At 39.4% G+C, this 21,026-nt stretch overlaps 1 protein-coding gene across 5 annotated transcripts in view; it reads left to right on the top strand.

Annotated features, from left to right (window-relative positions):
- Positions 1–21,026, top strand: part of nox4 (NADPH oxidase 4) — a 158,466-nt gene that overhangs the window by 19,617 nt on the left and 117,823 nt on the right. For 2 of the 5 annotated variants that reach the window (XM_072577770.1, XM_072577768.1), the window contains exon 3: positions 13,370–13,480. The exons of 1 other annotated variant lie outside the window; for it this stretch is intronic. In XM_072577770.1, coding sequence (XP_072433871.1) covers positions 13,370–13,480 — 111 coding nt within the window. Of the gene's footprint in view, positions 1–3,235; positions 3,263–13,369; positions 13,481–21,026 lie in introns of those variants that run through there. 2 more of the 5 variants (XM_072577773.1, XM_072577771.1) reach the window with 2 other exon arrangements.

Genomic DNA, 21,026 nt, shown 5'->3' with positions numbered 1-21,026 from the left:
AATGAAAGCAAAGTCTTTGCAAGATGAAGGTAGATTCTTGATAAGGGATATACAGGGATGTGGAGTAATCTGCACAGCCATGATCATATTGAATTGCTGAGCAGGCTTAAGGTACCATTTTGCCTTTGCTTACCTCTTTTCCTGATTTACATGTTTATAATAAATGAGGCAATGAATGTCATTAAAAAAAAAGGCCTCTGTTCCTCTTTCCATGGATTATTGCAGCAAATTTGACATCAGTTGTGGAGCTGATTTTCCTTATTTAACAGGGTCCTTATTGTATTCCCCTTTTCCATGTGTCTTAGAGACTGTTGGTAAGCAGAATTTCCAGTGGGAATTCTTGAATAAGGATTTCCTGAATATCTTGCAGGATTTAATTAGTGGGTGGCTCAGTGGTAGCAATGCTGCCTCATCAGTTTCAGGGACCCAGGTTCATTTCCACCCTCAGACAACCATGTGGAGTTTGCATGTTCTCCCTGTGTCTGCGTGGGTTTCTGCTGGGTGCTCTGGTTTCCTCCACAGTCCAAAGATGTACCAATTAGGTGGATTGGCCATGGGCTAAATTATCCATAGTGTTCAGGAATGTCCAGGATAAGTGGATTGGCCATGGCAAATGCATGGCTTATAGGGACAGAGTCGGAGGCTGGGGGGTTGTGGGATGGGATGGGTCTGGGTGGGCTTTTTATTTGGAGGGTTGGTGTGGACTCGAAGGGCTGAAATAATGCACTTTCACACTGTAGGGACTCTAAATGGATGCCAGGTGTTTTGTCGTGTGCAGAATCTATCCCTTGCAAGAAGCTGTGGGGAAGGTGGCAGAGGAGAAAATGGCTTGGCATCAGGGATGTACCTGACATCAATCCACTTTTTACAGTCACTAATTTATGGGTGGGAAAGCCCAGGGCTTCACCTTTTCCCTTGCCATCAATTGCGGCCTGAGTGTGGTCAATTTAAGCACTGACCGGCAAGATTGGCAGCCGCCTTGACTGATAAAACTCAGCAACTTGCCTGCCGGGCTGAGGGTGTGAGTTCCTTGGTCTACCCCAGTCAAGAAGATCGCCCTTGCTTTTAAGATTTTGGAGCTTTATTCACGTATATCATACCGTAAATAAAGCATTTACAGAGTTAGAGTTTACAGACCCCTAGTCTAAGTTGGGGATAAACCGTCGATGCAAGCAACTCAACAGTTGCAGCCTCTAAGATTGCAGTTGAGATACCAATGCCTAAGAGAATTGGGCAAGTATGGAATCCATGAAGGATCAACTGGCAGTCAAGAGACAGCTTCAGCTGTCCAAAGCATGGTCATAGCAAACTTCTCTAAAAGCAGCTTTTCAGAAATGGTGAAGACTGCAGCTACTGGAGAGTCAGAGCTGAAAAGTGTGGCACTGGAAAAGCACAGCAGGTCAGGCAGCATCCGAGGAGCAGGAAAGTCAACGTGGGGTCCTACGTTCTCGATGAAAGTCATATGCCTGAAATGTCAATTTTTCTATTCCTCAGATGCTGCCTGACCTTTCAGAGATGATGGGATGGTTGGGATCTGATCTTGAGGAAATGGGGATTGGTGAATGTAGGTTTGGGGTAATGTAGGAGATTGCACTGACTAGGGATCGAAGATTGTGGTGTGTAGCAAGGCAAATATGCTGGGCTTGGAGCACATGCTGTGCTCAGCATAGCCTATAAACAGTGCAGTCAATGTAGTTTCATGATGGATCCAGTTTTTCTAACTTCTGTATTCACCAGGATCCTCAAACCTTGGGAAATGTAGCAAACATTTTTAAAATTCTTGTTTGAGACAGTTAATCTGGAGATTGTAACATCCTTAAAAGGTTTCAATGATAATTCCGGATGCTGAGAGTGGGTTGTTTGCCCATCATCCAAGTTGTCTCTGTTAAAATTGGAAGTGCTGTTGGGATTGAAATTGAAACATTTTACCTTTCACTTAAATCCACCCTAATCTTTCATGGTTAAATTACTCTATGGTAGTTTGCCTTTTGTCTTATTGATCAATTGTTTTGTTTCTTGAATAGCCTCATGCATCACAATTGCAGAAAAAATGGACAGTTTTAACCAATGCCTCTGTGATGTTTGATTTACCTTTCACTAAGCTGATGCACTATTCATTTAATCATTGCATTTAGTGTGAGTTGATGTTAGTATTCTGCAACAATGAAAAAAATCCAGGTCTTTGGGTACTCTTAGTTTCTGTAAGAGATGTTAGGTGAACTTGTAGCTAAACTGCCTTCAAGTAAAAACAAAGTACTGTAGATGCTAAAGATTTGAAATAAAAGCAGGCTGTGCTGGGGAAACTCAGATACAGTTATTATTTTGAATCTGATCTGACTCCTTTCAGAAATGTCCAATTGCCTTATTTAATTTAAAATGATTAGCCCTTGAGTCTCAATCCTAAGCATCTACTCAGTGTATCGTTTAAAAAAAATAGAAACTGCTATTTCCTACACTCTACATCAAGGCCAGGATTACAACATTACTTTTTAGTTGCACTAAAGACATGCATAGTAAATGCTTTTCCAGCACAAAAAGTACTTGGCTGGTCCATCAGAACATGTGAAACATCTGGACTACAGTATTTCTCTGGACGGACACCTCTCTGATTATTTCTACTGCATTGTATAAAAAGATTGGGAGCTGCACAGAGAATTCTTTGTCAGCACCAGCAGTTGTACCTCTGGCTACATTCATGTGGTTTTCTAATTAAAGACTTGCCTATTGAGAATGTCTAATACACAAAAGTTGGTATTTTTTTAATCAAAGAAGTTTTGTTTATTAAATTCTATAGCAACCTCATGAGAAAGTTTGGTTAAAGTGATTCTTGAAAATACTTGGTGCATTATTCATAAAATAGGAAACTGGTTATGATTAAGGAAAAGACTAAACTGCATTGCATTTTCATAGCTTTTGACCTTTTTTCACTTTTGGACAGCTTTAAGCTTTTACAAGTTTTGAAATAAAGGGATAATATTTAAGCTCTCTACATGGATCATGTAGAGAGACAAGTCAGTTGCAAACGAATGTTATTTTCACTGTCACACAGGATTCACTCCTTTCATTGAAAGTTCTTTGCCTTGAATTATAATTGAGTTTCTTTATTGCCTGTGTTAGCTCCAGGGAACTTATTCTGGACTTTGTATATAATGCTGACAGGAAATATGACTTCTGTATATTTTTGCCAAAATGTCATACTTTATCTATTCCATCTCTCCATCTAGCTGATGAATCTCCTGTTCTCTTGCTCGATGTAAGAAAGGTAATAGTTTATAGCAATTAGCATTATATTCTATTATATGCCTCTGTATCTTTCCTCTTTTACTTGCTTTTCTGTAAATATCAGGTCTTTATACTCTCTCCTTCCATCTCTCTCTTTTTCCACCTATTCCTCCTCTCTGCAGATTTTTTATTTCTCTTTTTTTCTTTGTTGCTCTTGGTCTTGCACGAACACACATTTTTCTCCAGTCTTGTTTTTTCTTGCTGTCTCATGTGTACCAGTTTGAAAAACACAGTGCCTTTGAGCTGTAAGTCACCTGAGTGTACAATTGAGAAACAGCCCTCAGTAGAAAACCATGGTCAGGCTCACTGCTAAGTGTGATCAGATATGATTTTTCTTCAAAGAAAAACCTTTTAATTTTCAGGACTTTCTGGATTGTTCTCATTCATATTCTGTCATTCAGTTTGAATTTCTGGTGAAAATTGGAAACCTTCGCTAGTAGAATTTTCAAAGATCCGAGGGATAGATTGAGAGAATAATCTCAGTTCGATTAAGATTTAATCATAACAATCTGCTCAAATGCATCATGAAGATTTGCAACAGAAGTACAGTTCCCTAGATGGAACAAAAATATGCTGAACATACCACAGCCGCAGCATTTAAGTACATTCCAATTGTTATAAATGTGCAGGAATGATGTGGAACAATCCAGAGCAAGAAAAATCAGTTGGCTTAGAACTGACTTCACTAGGGCTAGAATAAAGCTGAGCAAGATTGACTGGAATAGGAGATTAATGGAAATATCAATAACTGAACAATGGGCAATCTTCAAGGAGTAAATATCCATTCAGTCAATGTATATTCCCTCGAATGGAAAAGGTAGGTTAAACAAACCCAGAATATTCTGGATGGCAAAGGAGATAGAAATTAACATTAGAAAGATGAGGTGTGCTTATGACAGGGGTAAGGCAGAAAATAATATTGAGAATCAAAGGTTTAGGGGTGAGGTGAAGATGCAAGTAAGTACAGCAAAGAGAAACTGTGTAAAAAGACGAGCAGCTAACGAAGGGAAATCCAAAAGTCTTCTATAGGCAAATAAACAATAAGAGGAGAAGTTAAAGGAGGAGTCAGGCTGAATAGAGACCAGACAAAGGCAGGGAGCATGGCTATGTATTAAATGAATATTTTACATCTGTTTTTTTGAAAAAGAGGAGAATGCTGCCAAGATCATGGTGACCAAGGAAGAAACTCAATTACTGGAAGAGATCAAAATTAACAAGGAAGTGTTGGATAGATTGTTGGCACTAGTTAACAAGCCATCAGGACTGGGTGAGATGATGCATCTAAGGACTTTGAAGGAAATGATGTTAGAAGTTGCAGAGGTACATAATATTCCAGTGTTCCCTGGGCCCAGTGGAAATGCCAGAAGACTGGAGAATTACCAGCAGTATAGCCTTGTTCAAAAAGATCATTGTAAGAATAATTCTGCCAATTACAGACCAGTCAGCTTAATATCCATAGTGGGTAAGTTTTCGGAAACAATTATTCAGATAGATTTTGTAGTCACGTGGAAAGAGGTGGGTTGATTAGAAAAAGTCTGCATGGATTTCTGAAAGGAAATCATTGAACGAAATTAACTGTTTTGAAGAGATATCAGAAAGGGTTGATGATGGTAATGCTTATGATGTAGTATGCATATATTTTCAGAGGAAATTTGATTATAGGGCTTCACAACAGATTTATAAGAACAGTTATAGGTCATGGTATAAAAGAGGTAGTGGCAAAAAGGATACAAAATTGGCTGAGTGATATCAAATAGAATTAATGATCAATAAGCATTTTTTTGGGCTAGAGAAGGCTTGTGGTAGACTTCCACAGGAGTTGATTTTGGGACCTTTGCTTTTCTGATCCAGATAGTGATCTGGATTTTGGTACGTAGGAGACCATTTCCAAGCTTACAGATGACAGTAAACTAGACATAATTGTAACCTATGAGGAAGATTATGTGTAATGACAAAAGGACACTGAGAATTTGTATCGTGGGTTGATGGGGAGAGATGAGGCTCAATATAGAGAAGTATGAGTTGACACACATTTTTGTTTAGAAGAACACTGAAAGACACCATAAGATGGGGTGCTGGAGCAGAGGGAACTGGCTGCACACATGTACAGATTGTTGAAGGTGGAAGCTCAGGTGCAGAGAGCAGTAAATAAAGCAGACAGTGTTTTTTGCTTTATTGTGAGGTGCACAGATTACTAGAACAAGGAAGTGATGTTCAACTTGTACAAGACACTTGTTAGATCTCAGCTGGAGTATTATGCATAGTTTGGTACCACATTATGGGAAAGATTTGAATACATTGGACAGAGTGCAGAAGCAACTTTAATAGAATGATTCTGGATATGAGAAAGTAGGGCGCGTTCTCCTTGGAGAGAAGTCTGAGAGGAGATCAGATTTGAGACTTTCAAAATCATGAGTGAGCTATATGAGCAGATAGGGTGAAGTTTTTTTTTTCTGCATGTAAAAGTAACAAAAATATGTGGGCATAGATTTAGTGATGGACAAACGAAGCAAGGGAGTTGAGTTGTTAGGGTGTGTAATGCATGTCCGACAGTGTGGTGGAGGCAGCTTCAGTTGAGGCATTCAAGGAGACATGGCTTTTTTTTGGATATGGATCTGGGAAGAGGCATGTGACTGGCACTTTTAAAATAGAGGCAATGCAGGTAAGATGGGCTGAATGTCCTCTTTCTGTGTGACGAGCCTGATCCTTTTGACAAGATTAGATTGTCCTTGTGTTTTTGTTTTCAGAGAGATTGTAAACGGCCCAGACTCCCAAAAGTCTGAGAGTTTAGATAGATTTTAGGGACCATTTATTTACTGCTAACAGATATTGCCTCAGGCAGAAGACTTTCATGTTTTGAAATAACTTGCTTATTGAAGCAAGTGACCAGTCCTAGCTGCTGAGTGTTTTTTGATTCAGTTCAGCAGTAGGTGTGAAGAAAGGCTGCTGGAGTAAGTTCAGCCTGGTACACTCCCTCCTATTGTCCTTCTGACTTTGTAACCTGTGTAAGGATTTTGTCATTTTTATTCTTTGTGTTAGAGGGGCGGGAGAAAGTCAGAAATGGACCAGGTGAGGGGAATAGAAGAGTGAAAACTTGTGAAGTATTCAAGTTCAGAACAAGAGTAGGAAGGAAATCTCTCATTAATATTACACATTTTTCACAAACTAAAACAGCATAACCTGGACATATGGTTACTCATAGAACACATTTTTACTAGAAGAAAGTGAATGGAGTTGAAGAAGAAGTTGTTCAGTGTCCAGACAAGCTCAGCCAGGCCAAGAAAATGTATAGTTGAGAACTTGTTGGAAAGTGGAGAGCTCGCAAATTGTTTGTAGGAGTTGAATGTGTAAAAGGATTAGTCATCTCCTGGTAAAAGGCAGATGATTAGGGCCAAGAGAACTGAAAAATGAGGAAGTGATAGAGGGCATCCAAAGGGTCACTGGACGTTTGGTGGAATTATGATCGAAGCGTGCACCAGATAATGACATAAGTGGGTGAACAGGGAGATTGAGGTGACCATGTCATGCTTGCAGATTCTCAATGAAAAGATTTAGAGAATGCAAGAGTCCAGAGAGAGGAGTTTAAGTAGGGTGAGAATGCTAGAGATGTGTAAAAGGATCTGCTGAACAGAAAGATGAAGTTGAGATGGAGATGAATGTGATGGAATGAGTGTTCACACTGAGTTCAGAATTTACTGAGATGCAAGGGGCTTAAGATGCGGCCTTTGCTGGTGAAAAATTGTTCCAAGTAAGAAAGGGGATTGTTGGTGATACATGCAAAGGGTAATATTCAAAGGAGGGAAGGGGAAGAAGAATATTGTAAACCAGTGAGTGAGGATGCTGGTACCCAAGCAATATTAAACTTAATGAAGGGAAAATAAATATTTTTATTAAAGTGGCAGAAGATCTGAAGGATGCAATGAAGCAATGGAATAGGACAGTTTTGTGACTGAGTGAGTCGATGGCTGCTTTACGAGTGTAAGTGCAGCATGCCTGGTGTTGATAGAGGATTTTGGGATGTAGCAAGTTTAGCAGTTCAAGACATTCCATACTGAATATCTCAGATATCTGTAATCCTGTGTAGGGCTGAAACTCAAAGAATAACTTAAAACTAATTTGACGTGGAGTAAGTCAAGCTGTACATAGTTGCTAAGGAAGGAGATGTCACCGTAAAAGCATGTTTTGATAAATACCCGATTAAACAAGAAGGGAAATAGAAAGCAGTGAAGCTGAACAAAGCAGAAAAGATAAATGGGAATCTCATTGGCAAGAGGAGTGGAGCAGAACAAGGCCGGCATTTCTGAAAAGAAGTCTTAGCAAATTAGTTTCTCTTTTGTTGAATTTGCTATTTTTATTTCACAGTATAAATTTGTATAGAGAAGGTGGTTAATAATTCCAATTAGTTTGTCACATTACAAATTTCAAATATGTGGCATTGCATACGTGTTGCATTTGAAAGTAATGAAGTGGAAAATTTTGACTTTTTAATCTACATAAGAGATGAGATTGAAAGGCTAATGTGAGTTGGGAAATGGCTTTCAATATATTGGAGTGAAAATAAATGCATTTATTTCAAACAATGTAGAAGTGTCAATATTCTAAAGTATTGCAAAATCAATAAGACTTCAGCATAACTGGATATTATAGCTGTCAGAAAATGGATAATATCTAAAATTGTAAACTTTTAATAATGTTTGAGTTAATCAGTGATCTGCTTTACAATGCTCAAGCAGGCTTTATATGAATAAATCACAGACTGAGGCCAAAAATTTCTAGAAACTGAAGTATCCAATAATCAATTCACTTGATAAATCATCCCTTTCAGTTTGTGCTCTTGAATGTTACTCATTTTATAGAGCCAGATAAGCTGCAAACCATTGCATTAAGACTCGTTGGTGTCTGGCCCAGCCTGAACTTTTGTCCCCACCTATCCTGACATCATTCTCTTCAGCTGCAAATGAAAGACCGTTGTGAAATATTTAGATGAGTCCTGGAAGTTAAGGTAGCTTGGGCCTCTCAAGTTTGGCCATGGAGAATTTCTGTATAGTCCAAGTTGCACCCCAGTCTACATAGTCTTTATAACTGCCTGGACCTTTCCAATTATGGATGGAGCCAAGACAGTCAAGTTTTTTAGTCATAAAAAGGTGGTGGAATGCAGATTCTTTGAATTTCTTTAAGGTAGAGATCAATAGATTCTTGTGAAGAAAGTGGATGAAAGGTTATCAGTGAAAGGAGGGGTATGGATTTAAGGTTACAATCAAATCAACCATGATCTATCTTTAATGTTTGCTTAAGGATTTGTAGCTTGGTTGCGGTAGTTGTGGGTATGTTCGCCAAGCTGGGAATTGATCTGCAGATGTTTCATCCCCTTTCAAGGTGACATCCTCAGTGTTTTTGGAGCCTCCTGTGAAGTGCTGCTGTACTGTCTTCTGGAATTTATTTGCTTCATTCGTACTGCTGCTGGTTGCTGGTTCCAGTTGTTCATTGCAGTGGTTGTTATACTGGGTCGAGGTCAATGTGTTTGTTGATGGAGTCCATGGATGAGTGGCATGCCTCTAGAAATTCTCTGCTGTCATCTTTTTAGCTTGTCCTATTATCATTGTGTTTTCTCAGTTGAATGTGTGGTCCTTGTCATCTGTATGTATGGCTACCAGGAACAGCTGGTCGTGGCGTTTTAGTGGCTAGTTGGTGTTCATGGATGCGGATTGCTAGTAGTCAGCCTATTTGTCCTATATAGTATTTTGTGCAGTCTTTACATGGAATCTTGTAAACTGTTGGTTTTGCATATGATGATTATTGGGTCTTCAGTTCTGGTGAGTTGTCTGAGCATGGCAGTCGATTTACTGGTTGTCATAACTCTTGAGAGATTTATCTTAATGGTGGGACAGGGCTGAGGGGCTGCACCTGCACCAAAATTAATGTTTTTGTCATCTTATGGTCTTTAGAATGGCAATCAACAGTTTTCGCTGAGGATGACATTCAGTTTATTAACAAAATAGAGTGTAACACTCCATCTATTATGGTCTGCAAGCCATAATTGGCTTAGCTAGACTTGACAGGAGTAGTTGAGGGACCAGGGATGCCTTAACATCTGTCATCATTTGGGTAATTTTACTCTAGTAGACATGTTTGACTCTTAGGCTTCTTATCACTTGTGCCTACCATTGCACAATTTGTACATTGTTGTGTCACACACATTTACTTCTGTTATAAGTATAACTCCAAATTAGGAGAATCTAGTGAACCTGTACTTTAACAAAACTCCCTCAAGTTAATAAATTATGCATGTATTAAGGTTTCTGCACAGTTCTGCACATACTGCAGTACGTACCTTATCATGGCTTATTTGCTGTGCCCATAGTCTATACTGTACAAATATCATGGAATGGCCTTGAATAGTGTGGATGTTAGGAGCAGTGGGAGTAGATGGGGGCATGACTGGGCTTTGAGATGGAGGAAGAAATATGTAGAGTATGGCTAAGACCAGTTGACCTTTCCTTTCAAACGATTCCCATATCTACATTGAGTACACCCCTGGGAGCTATGAACTACAAATGATCTAGAAGCTGACCTGATCCATGATTGGAGGGTCAGGAGATGCCTAACCTTGCAAATGAGCCTGCACACTAATAATTTCCCGGTGAAAATTGGAGGCTCTGGGAATTGGGGGTGAAAATCCTGGAATTGGTATCTCCCTGGTATTTTTTTGAATGCCTCTGGAGTTTTTCTGACTCTGCAAAAGATCTGGGCCTACGTGTCTTGCAGTTTGAATATCTTCCAGTGACAGCTGAATAACCTTATTCTCGTGCATCTTCAGTTTCTCTGGAATTCTGTGATCCAAGACAGCTCACCACCAACATCCTGAGGGCAAATAGGGATGAGCAACAAATGCAGTCTGAGCCAAGAAATCCATATCCCATGAGTGAATTAAAAATGATAGATACTGTGCAGTCATTTGATAAGACAAGAGCTAGAAACAGATCACTTAACTGTTTTAGTTCTCAGAGTAAATCAACAGAACAATAGTTGCAAGCAAATTTTCTCAGCCTCATAGATATGGCTTTGCTTTTATAATACAAGCATATGAACTTACTACTTTTAGATTGGTGAGCTGTCTTGCTTGAGTTACACTGCTAGCTCTAACTTCACACTTACAGTCATAGAGATGTACAGCATGGAAACAGAACCTTCGGTCTAACTTGTCCATGCCAACCATGTATCCTAAATTAATCTAGTCCCATTTGGCAGCACTTGACCCATATCCCTCCAAACCCTTCCAATTCATATATGCATCCATATGCCTTTTTAAATGTTGTAATTGTCCCAGCCTCCACCACATCCTCTGGCAGCTTATTCCACACACACACCACCCTTTGCGTGAAAATCTTGCCCCTTTAGGTCACTTTTTAAATCATTCACCTCTCACCCGAAACATATGCCCTTGAATTCTGGACTTGCCCCCACCCCAGGGTAAAGACCTTGTCTCTTTACCGTAGCCATGCCCCTCATGATTTTATAAACCTGTATAAGGTCCCCTCAGCCTTCAACAGTCCAGGGAAAACAACCACAGCCTATTCAGCCTCCTATTTACCTTTTTTAACCCAAAGTTTCTTCTCTCAGCCTTCTACACGACCTTGACTGCCTTTGCAACTTCTGCACCTGGCTATCTTTCCAGTATTGTGCATGTAAAACTGATTAGTTGCCATTGCTTTTTTTCTTGTGTTTTATCTCCTGATGACTATGACCCCACCCTCCGATTGGTTTGAGGAATTAATTGATTGCAGAGACAAGCTAATCAATGATATCACTTGCTCTATTTGGAGAAAAATAGCATCCTATTTTTATGGTACTTTTTTGAATGCGTTTTTAAGAAGAATAATACTTTTTCGTATTTGAAAGAATTTAAAAACCAATTCAGTGGTATGTGAACATGACTTTTAAACCCTGCAACATTCAAAGACCTATTCACTCATTCCGTACTGCAACTGAGGTGCCCAGTACTTTGTATTGTGTCACCAAATTTATTTCCTTTTCCAGGAGCAAAGTCAATAAAATTTATGAATAATAGAAACTGACTGTTTTGTCTTGAATACTTCAAATGGATCTTCAGTGCATCCAGTATTTCCAAGTATTACTGATTCTTTTTTTTCTCTCTCTCTCTGTCATAGTTGGGAGGAATTGTTGAACAGTTCCACACTGAGGGTCTGCTGTTCCACCAAAACTGCAAACACTTCAATGGAAATCATGCTCTTTTATATCCCAGGGCTTGTATGGTGCAGTCATACTATCCCTACTACCTTTGGGCTGGGTAAACCTGGCTTCAAATCCCATCTATTCTGGAGGTGTGTACTAACATCTCTGAAAAGGTTGATTAGAAATTATCTATGTTACACCCCACAGTCACCACAGTAGGGTGATAAATTGCTCCTGTAGCCAGGAATGGGATTCAATTTGAGGTGTCAAGTGAATTTTGTTAGATATATTTGTGATTTTGTTTCTGTGGAATGCCAAAGGGACTATGAGTATCATCATAGAATCATGAACATTGACCTCATGTATTCAGCTCATTTTCACAAAAGTCACAAAAAATGTTGCTGATATATTTGCTTTATTGATGTAATGTTCCATCCCGAATGGCATTGTGAGTTTACTTACAGAATATGGGCTGCAGCTCAAGGGCAACTAAAGACAGGCAATAAATATTGGCCAGCCAGTGACACACACATCCCACAAGTGAATTTAAAAAATGAAATGCATGTCTAACATACTCAAACTCATGTTTGAAATGCAATAGTCAAATGAGCTGCATTTCCTCAGCTATCTAACCTATATATACTTGCACTAGTCAAAATAACGCTGGGGTTTGTACAGTTCCATCCACTGTAAAATTGGCCTTTATCAGAAACTTCGTAACTGCGCCTGAGCCATTTGTTCATGCTGCAAACTTGAACTCATAGAAGCATTGAAGGATAAAGGCTACCATGATCAGATCACTTCTTGCTGTATATTGCACAAACTCATGGAAAACCCTAAAGCACGTCCTAATAAGTGCCCAATCTACCTTTGATTACCCCTGGAATATAAGGTATCTGCATGGTAAGTGATACTGGCTGTTTTTATGATGCTACCGCATGGGAGCAACATGAGTGATATTTATCACTAACAGATGATGCTGTCAAGCCAAAATGATGTTCTGCTTATCGTACAAATGGGTCATGTGGAATATGTACTTCAGTACTGGTATGATGTCAGGTATGCAGGTTGTACATCCCAAAGAATGACTTATCAAACAGCATGGATGTTTGGCTGTTCCCAACAAGCAAGATATCCTATGCAACCAGCCTGTGCTTGTGAAACTTTAAACACCATTAGATGTGATTCTTGAACTGGACAGCATTTGTTGGATAATCCACAATGTGTGTGTGAGGAATTATGCTGATAACGAATTTAGTATAATCCTGAATGACAATCCTGTAGTTCACTTGTGTGGACTGGAAGCTACCTACATTCATGCACAGGGCCTTGTTCTTTCAAGACAGACAGAACATGCACATGCAATGTGTCTGTTTCAACTCAAAATAGGTGACAGCAATTCATTGGTTAGGGCATTGCTCTGATAAATCAGACACAAATTATCTGAATAACAGTTCAGCATGAAAGGATGCATTTTCCACAGCAGCACCTCTACCAATCAGTCTAGTTGTACTCTTCCTGTCATGCAATATAACTATTGGTTTACCCTTGAACTGGTATTCTTGCACAAGTCTCTTTGAATGAAAGTAAGAGAAAGTGTGCCAACAAAATATTCAGCACTACTCATTTTCTGTAGTTCAAATGACAACTGACATTTATAGTGAAAAATACCCATTTTTAGTGCCAGGCCTGGCTAAATTAATATTGATGTAGGATGTTCAATGCTTTTTAAAATCGAAGGATATCATCCATTTAGGTTATTTCATTGGTACCAATCAAGAAAATGGCTGAGGCAGTTAAAATAGACGTAAAGTGAACTTTAAAGATATTTTCTTCTGATGTATTTTGTCTATTTTTATGGTAGTTTTTTCTGATTATTGTCTTATTTGTTCAGCTAGGATTATGCATTAGTAGAGCTTCTGCTTCAGTCCTGAATATGAACTGCAGTCTTGTCCTGTTACCCATGTGTCGCACTTTATTGGCATTTCTCCGAGGATCAAAGAAGGTGAGTGAATGGAATCTTTAATCAGTGAAACTTGCCAACTGTAGAAAGCAACCTTATTTGCAGAGATTTCAAAAAGATCCAACTTGAAAACAAACCTTACACTACAATTGTTTTGCAATCTGGTGACTTTCCTTACTCTTAATGACCCAAACCTGGGCGCTTTTTTGTTTGTTAAAGAAAATATTTCTCCACACTTATTCAATATGTGGCCAGAGTGAAATCATTTGGGATGTCTGGTTGATGCAGATGTGTTTCACTGAAAGGTCTGTTTCTATGCTGTATGATTCTATGCGTCTATAAGCCTTTCCCTGGGGTGACATTTGTGGCAAGCAAACATGTTAATTAGGAAGGAGGGTGACATTAACACCCAGTCCAACCATCTTCCTGCTTTCTCTTCCACTTTAAAGCTGCTCCTTTTGTCAAGGTTATGCAGTCCTTGGCTTTTTTTTCCAAGAGAGGTCATAAATGATACAGATTCCGAAATGCCTGGGGGTTGAAGGGGTTTATGGACAATATAATAGTAGCTAACAGATACTGTCTCAAGCAGAAGGCTTTCAAGTTTTTAAAAAAAGTACTTGTATAATGAAACGGAAGTGACCAGTTTTCCCATCTCTGCTTTTCTCTGGTTGTTTGTTTTTAATCAGTAGTGAGGAAAAAAGGCTGCTGGACCCATAGAAGTCAGTGCAGGCTGATTCTCACACCCTCATTTGCTGACTTCTATCCTGTAATAACTTGTGCTTGATTTTACTTTTTGTGTCAACAGGTATTTATGGGGATTGTTGCAAGTATATGGAACAGTATCATTATGTTGGGATGATCTGTTGGGTTTTCGGAGAGGTTAAGTTATTCAGCACTCTGTTTTCTGTTGTTGTGTACTTCATTCAGTAGTCTTGTAAATAAATTCTGTTTTGTTTAAAACTAAGTGATTTGACAAGCTGATTCTCTCTCTCTCCTGGAATATCCACTTTACATCTGCTTAAAACAACTAGGAAAGTTAGGTCTGGGCTACCTTCTTAAAATATTTTGTGGGATCTGGCCTGGTCCATAATACCGAAAATTAACTTGGGGAAGGTTAAGTTGGGATTAGCTAGTGGCAATTTTGGGGATCCACCAGATGTGGAACAATGATACAAAATCCTGGTTTATTTTCTTGCAGGTTACTGATGGAGGATGATCTTTTGTTCACACTCTGCGCCTGATCGTAAAATGCAGCATTGGGGTTGGGGGTTCTGTAAAGACCCATGTCCCTGTCCTTTTTGCTGGCCTCACGTCAGCCTATGATCTCTTTACCACCATCACTCAGCTGTGCATGGATTCTTCCTTGATCCTTTGTCCTAGTACATGTCATGCTGACAACAGCTAGGAGAATAGAGACAATCGATGTGCTCACAAAAGAGGACTGAAACAATTTTGCAGAAATGTGAAGGAATCTAGGGTCTTTGAGGGGGGGAAATTTAAGAAATCTGTACTACTAAAAATGATGCTATAGAAATCAATGGAGTTAAAGGCAGACAAATCATCAGGATCTAATAATCAATATCCCAGACTACTAAAGAAAATGGCTCTGGAAGAATTTGTGGTCATCTTCCAAAATTCTATAGTATCTGGATAGTTCTTATTGAAAGAAAAGTTTCCAAGCTCTCGCAAGCAGTTTAAGTGTTTAACAAGCACTTATCCTGGAAGAAATAGGACAGGACTAGGCTGTTTGGACCCTCCAGCCTGCCACATCATTCAGTAGGATCATGGCTGATCTGACATTCCTCACATCTGTTTTCTTGGCCTTTCCCCATAATGATTTCCCTACTAATAAATTTTTCCAGTTCTTAAATAACAAGGAGTTCCAAAGACACTCAACCATTTGAGAAGAAATTCCTCCTAATCTCAGTCTTCAATTGTCACTCCAAATGCTGAAACTATGCCCTCTTGTCCTAGAAACTATGCTGTCTCCCACGAGGGAAGCACCCCCTTAGCATTTACCCTGTCAAGCTTCTTAAGAATCCTATATGTTTCATTGAAATCACTTTGCACTCTTCTAAGCTTCAGTGAGTAGAGTCCCAACCTGTTTAGCCTTTGCTCATAAGACTGTACCAGGGATCATCCTAGTGAACCTTCTCTAAACTGCCTCTGATGAAATGATGTCTTTCTGTAAGTGGACCAAAACTGCTCTCAATGCCAGATGTGGTCTCACCAGCATGTGTGCAGTTGCAGTAAAACTTGTCTACTTTTATGCTCCAACTCTCTTGAAACAGTATTCCATTTTACTTCCTGATTAGCTGCTACACCTGTGCGCTAACTTTGTTTCATGTGCAAATAACTGAAGCCTCTTTGTGTTGCACCTGTGCAGTTGTTCTCTGTTTAAAATCAAATCCTGTTCAAATGAGCATCTTCACATTTTCCCATATTATAATACACTTGATAACTTACTTAACCTATCAATATCTCTCAGTTAACTGTTTGTATCCCTCTCCACCTGCTTTTCCATCTGTTTTTGTCTTCTGCAAATTTAGCTACAGGACGTTCACTTTCATCCTCCAAGTCATTAATATATGTTGTTAACTATTGAGGTCTCACCACGGATTTCTGTGGAACCCTGCTGGTCATGGGTAACCAACCTGAAAAAGAACAGAAAAGGGATTCTCTTTCTATGCCAATATACTATCCCAACACCATGGGCCCTTATGAGTTAATCTTTTTTGTGTTACCTTGCCAAGTGCCTCCTACAAGTCCAAATACAGTGCGTCTACTAGTTCTCCTCTCTTCACTTTGGTTCAGACGTCTTTGAAGAAACTAACTTAGTTAGACATAATTTCCCTTTCGTGAAGCCATTCTCACTCTACTTGATTAGATGATGACTTCCAAATTCTCTATTACTTTATCAAATGATTCATGGTGGCTCAGTGGCTAATGCTGCTACCTCCACAACAGCAGGGACCTAAATTCGATTCCAGCCTTGGCCGACTGTTTGGAGTTTGCACATTTTCCCTGTGCGTGTTTCCTCCAGGAACTCTGATTTCCTCTCAGAGTCCTAGATGTGCAGGCTAGATGGATTGGCCATGTTGAATAGTCCATAGTGCCCAGGGATGTGCAGGCTAGGTGGATTAGCCGTGGGAAGTGCTGGGTAATAGGGTATGGTTGAAGGGATGGGGCTGGGTGGGATTCTCTTTGGTGGGTTGGTGTGGACTCTATGGGCTAAATGGTCTGGTTCCATGCTGGTATGTTTCCTTGATTCTTTCTATGAATGCTTTCTCATCAATAAATATTAGGCTAATTGGCCTACTATTATCTGGTAATTGTCTCCTTCTGTTTTTCAGTACAGTGTCACATAAGCAGTTTTTCAAATCTCTAGTTGTTTCCCTAGGACCAAAGGATGTTTGGAACATTACAACCAATGCATTCACTATCTGTTTTAGTAATCTATGATTCAAGCCATTAGAGCCAGGGGGCTTATCTGCTTTTAGCCTCCTGAGTTTGTCTAATTTTGTTGTGATGGTGATGTTACTTAGTCCCACATTCTTTAGTATTAATGGGACGTTCAAAGTATCTTCCATCCTAAAGACCTGATATAAAATATCTGTTTAACTCCTCTGATATTTCCTTGTTCCCCAGATTCATTTTATATGGGGCTTATGTTCACTTTGACAGCTCTTTTCCGTTTTATGAATTGAAAGAAATTCTTATTGTATGTGTTTATATTCCTTGATAGTTTTCCCTCTTTTTTTTTTCTCCCTTCTATCTTTTTAGTTGGTTGAGTGCTGAATTTATCTCAGTCTTCAGAGCTATCACTGACTTTTGCCTTTTTAAAAATTTTATATATATGTTTTTTTCTTTCAATTTAATACTCTTCTTGACTTTCTTGGCTAGCCATGTTCTGTTTATCCCTTTTTTAGAATCTTGCATCCGTACTGAGATATATTTTTGCAAAGAGTCATTAATTACCTCCTTCAATGTCTGCAACTGCTTGCTTACTGTCATTCTGGCTAATCTGTTTTCCCAGTTCACTTTTTAGATAAATATATCCTCATTTCATTGTAATACCTTTTATTCAAATTAAAGTTATTCCTGACTCAAGTTTCTTTCTCTAAAATTAAATATTAAATTCATTATGTTATGATAGAGAAAAACATGGTCAGCTTCAGGATCTGTTCCTGTGCTGTACTTTTCTCTGTTCTGTGATCACTACTTTAGCTTGACTAAGTGTTTATTTGCATTTTGCTAAAATAAAACTGAAAACGTACTATAATTTTAGAATTGTTTTTAATTCACTTATTGGATGTGATAGTCACTGGCTGGCCAGCTTGTCTCTCAATGCCCGTCAGAAGGTGGTGGTGATCTTTTACTCTCTGGTTATTTATTAAACTTGTCTCATTACCTACTACAAGGTCCAAGATAACCTGCTCCCTGAGTGACTCCAAGACATATTACTCTGGGAAACCATCCCTAGTGGACTCTGAATTTGTTGTCGTAGCTACTGTTTCCAATTTGATTAACCTAATCAACGTGAAGATTTAACGTATCCATAATTGTTGCTCTATTCTTTTTATTCTGGATGTGATCTCCTCTTGACTGTGTGCTGTTTACTGTACTCCCTTAATTGACAGCACACCACTGCCAAGCAAGAAATGCCATGCTGCTTGTCAGTAGGAAAAAAGACAATGATATGCTCCTCACAAGCCTATGTCACTGTGTAAGAAACTGCTGATTTTTATTTGACCTGATAACTGTTTATTTTCTGGTGAGTCCAAGACCAAAATAATTTGCAGTTGGCTGGTAAATAGATTTAGATTTGGGAATAGAAACTGCAGGTTTCTGTGTAAACTTTCTTTTGACAGAGTCTGGCAACAAAATAACTTTCAATTTCAGAGGGAGGTAGGTTGCTCTTCGGAGGGTCGGTGTGGACTTATTGGGCTGAAGGGCCTGTGAAGAGGCTGCTAAATTCAAATTACGGATTAGCCAAGCCTCAAAGTGATCTAGTTGGCTAATTTGATTTTGAAAATGTTTCCGTCTCCTTTTTGTTCCGTGTCACTCATGATATGTAGCCAGGATGGTAGTATAGCAACTTCTGAGGTCAGCAAGAGGAAGATTGTGATTCATGGAACTATTCCTCATTCAGGCATTAAAACATTTAATTATTATTAATATAAGTGAAGATTAATAAATATTAAACTTTTTCTCCAATCGAGGAGGAATAGTTGGTTCAAAAAAGAATTCAATCTATCATGTTGTCTTAGCAACTTTTTATTTTCTATTATATTTAAACTTGAAGCCACAGGCAGTTGGAATTCTTATTCCTGCCCTTGAGTATTTTTCTGCCACTTTCTTGGAGGTGACTAGTAGGTTCATAGCCTAAGCAGTGTTTATGTTTGATTACAGCACACTCTGTTGCAAGATATTGTGCATACATAATCACATGCAAGCTGGTAAAGACTACATTATAGAACCAATATTTTGTATTGAGCCTTAAGAAATTATCGTCATTGGATAAAAAGTTTGTATCATGATCTAAAAATAATTTATTTACAATTTAGAACCTGATGAACCTGTCTAATCAAATTTGTGACAAGTCATGAATGTATCTTTCATCAGTCGTTCGATCCCTTAAACCCTGTGCTTCAAGTAGCTTTAATAACCTTTAGCTTGACGAAGTGTTTATTTGCAATTTGTTAAAATAAAACTGAAAACGTACTATAATTTTAGAATTGTTTTTAATTCACTTATTGGATGTGATAGTCACTGGCTGGCCAGCTTGTCTCTCAATGCCCTTCAGAAGCTGGTGGTGAGCTACCTTTTTGAACTGCTGCAGTCCACATACTGTCGGTTGACTCTCAATAGCCTTAGAGGGGGAATTCCAGGATTTTGATATTGTCCAGATCTTGTTGATATGGACTATTTCAGTATTTGAGAAGTCACGAGTGATGCTGAACATGGTGCAGTCATTGGTGAACATCCCCACATCTGACCTTCTGATGGAGGGAATGTCTGATGAAGCAGCTGAAATGGTGTGCTTAGGACACTACCCTGAGGAACTCCTATGGAGCTGAGATAACTGACCTCCGATGATTACGACCAGGTTCGAATTTGCACCCTGCTATCCATTGATTCCTTAATGCCACACTCCATCGAATGACAACTCTTGATCTCAAGGCCAGTGTCACCTCATCTGTGGAACTCCCTGCTTGTGGCCATATTTGAACCAAGGCTTTAATCCGGTCAGGAGCCGAGTGATCCTGGTGGAACCCAAACTGGGCATCAGTGAGTAAGTTATTGCTGAGCACTTGCTGCTTGGTGGTACCTCACACTACTTTATTGATTAATTGATAGTTGACTGGTGGGGTGGTAATTGGCTGGGTTGGATTTATCCTGCTTTTTGAGTACAGGACATGCCCAGGCAATTTCCACATTGTTGGGTAGATGCCAGTTTTGACACTGCACTTGAAGAGTCAAGAGTGTGTTGCTGAGAAAGCACAGCAGGTCAGGCAGTGTCTGATGAGCAGGAGAATCAACCCCACTGCACTTGAAGAGAGTGGCTAGGGGAGTAGCAAGTTCTGGAGAGCAAGTCTTCAATCATATCACTAAAATGTTGTCAGGGCTCATTGCCTTTGCAGTATCCAGTGCCTCTAACTGTTTCTTAATAACGTGTGGCATGAATTGAATTAGTTGAAGATTGGAGTAGGCCAAGATAGATCATCCCACTTGGCACTTTTGGCTGAAGACTGCTATGAATCTTTCAGCCTTATCTTTTGCACTGATATGGTGCGCTCTTCCATCATTGAAGATGGGGATATTTGTGAAGTCTCCAGTGTGTTGTTTAAATATCTACCATGATTCCCAACTGGATGTGACAGGACTGCAGATCTCAGATCTGATGCGTTGATTATGTGATCGCTTAGCTCTGTCTTTGACTTGCTGTTTGGCATGCAAGTAGTCCCATTTGATAGCTTTACCAGGCTGACACCTCATTTTCTTTTTATTTTAAGTTCATGGCATGCCCTCTACGCTTTTCATTGAACCGGGGTTGATCCTCTGGCTTGATGATTGAGTGGGGGATATTCCAGGCCATGAAGGTGCAGATTATACTGAAGTATAATTCTGCTACTACTGATGGCCAACAGTATCTGATGGATGCCCTTTCTTGAGTTGCTAGATCGCTGTTTCAAGTCTGTCCCATTCAATATGGCGACAGTGCTGCACAACATGATGGAAGTAGGACTTTGTCTCCACAAGGACTGTGTGATTGTCATTCTTACTGAACTGATCACGAATAGATGCATCTGCAGCTGTCAGATTGGTAAGAATACAGTCAAGTATGTCTGTTTTTCCCTCTTCCTACATGCCAAGCATGACTCCAACCAGTGAAGATTTTGCCCCCTGCTACCCATTGATTCTAGTTTTCCCTCATCACCTGCCATAGATCCGTGCAGAAGCTCTCTGTTAGAACTTGACCAGCTCAATCAATGGTATTGCTGCTGAGCCACTCTTCATGGTGCACATCTGGAGTATATTTTGTGTCCATGCCACACTCAGTGCTTCCTGCAAGTGTTGCTCAACA

The sequence above is a fragment of the Chiloscyllium punctatum genome, chromosome 9, assembly GCF_047496795.1.
Source record: "Chiloscyllium punctatum isolate Juve2018m chromosome 9, sChiPun1.3, whole genome shotgun sequence".
In the NCBI taxonomy this organism is placed as follows: domain Eukaryota; kingdom Metazoa; phylum Chordata; class Chondrichthyes; order Orectolobiformes; family Hemiscylliidae; genus Chiloscyllium; species Chiloscyllium punctatum.
Note: the sequence above shows the minus strand (reverse complement) of the source record. Positions and strands in the feature narration are given on the sequence as shown.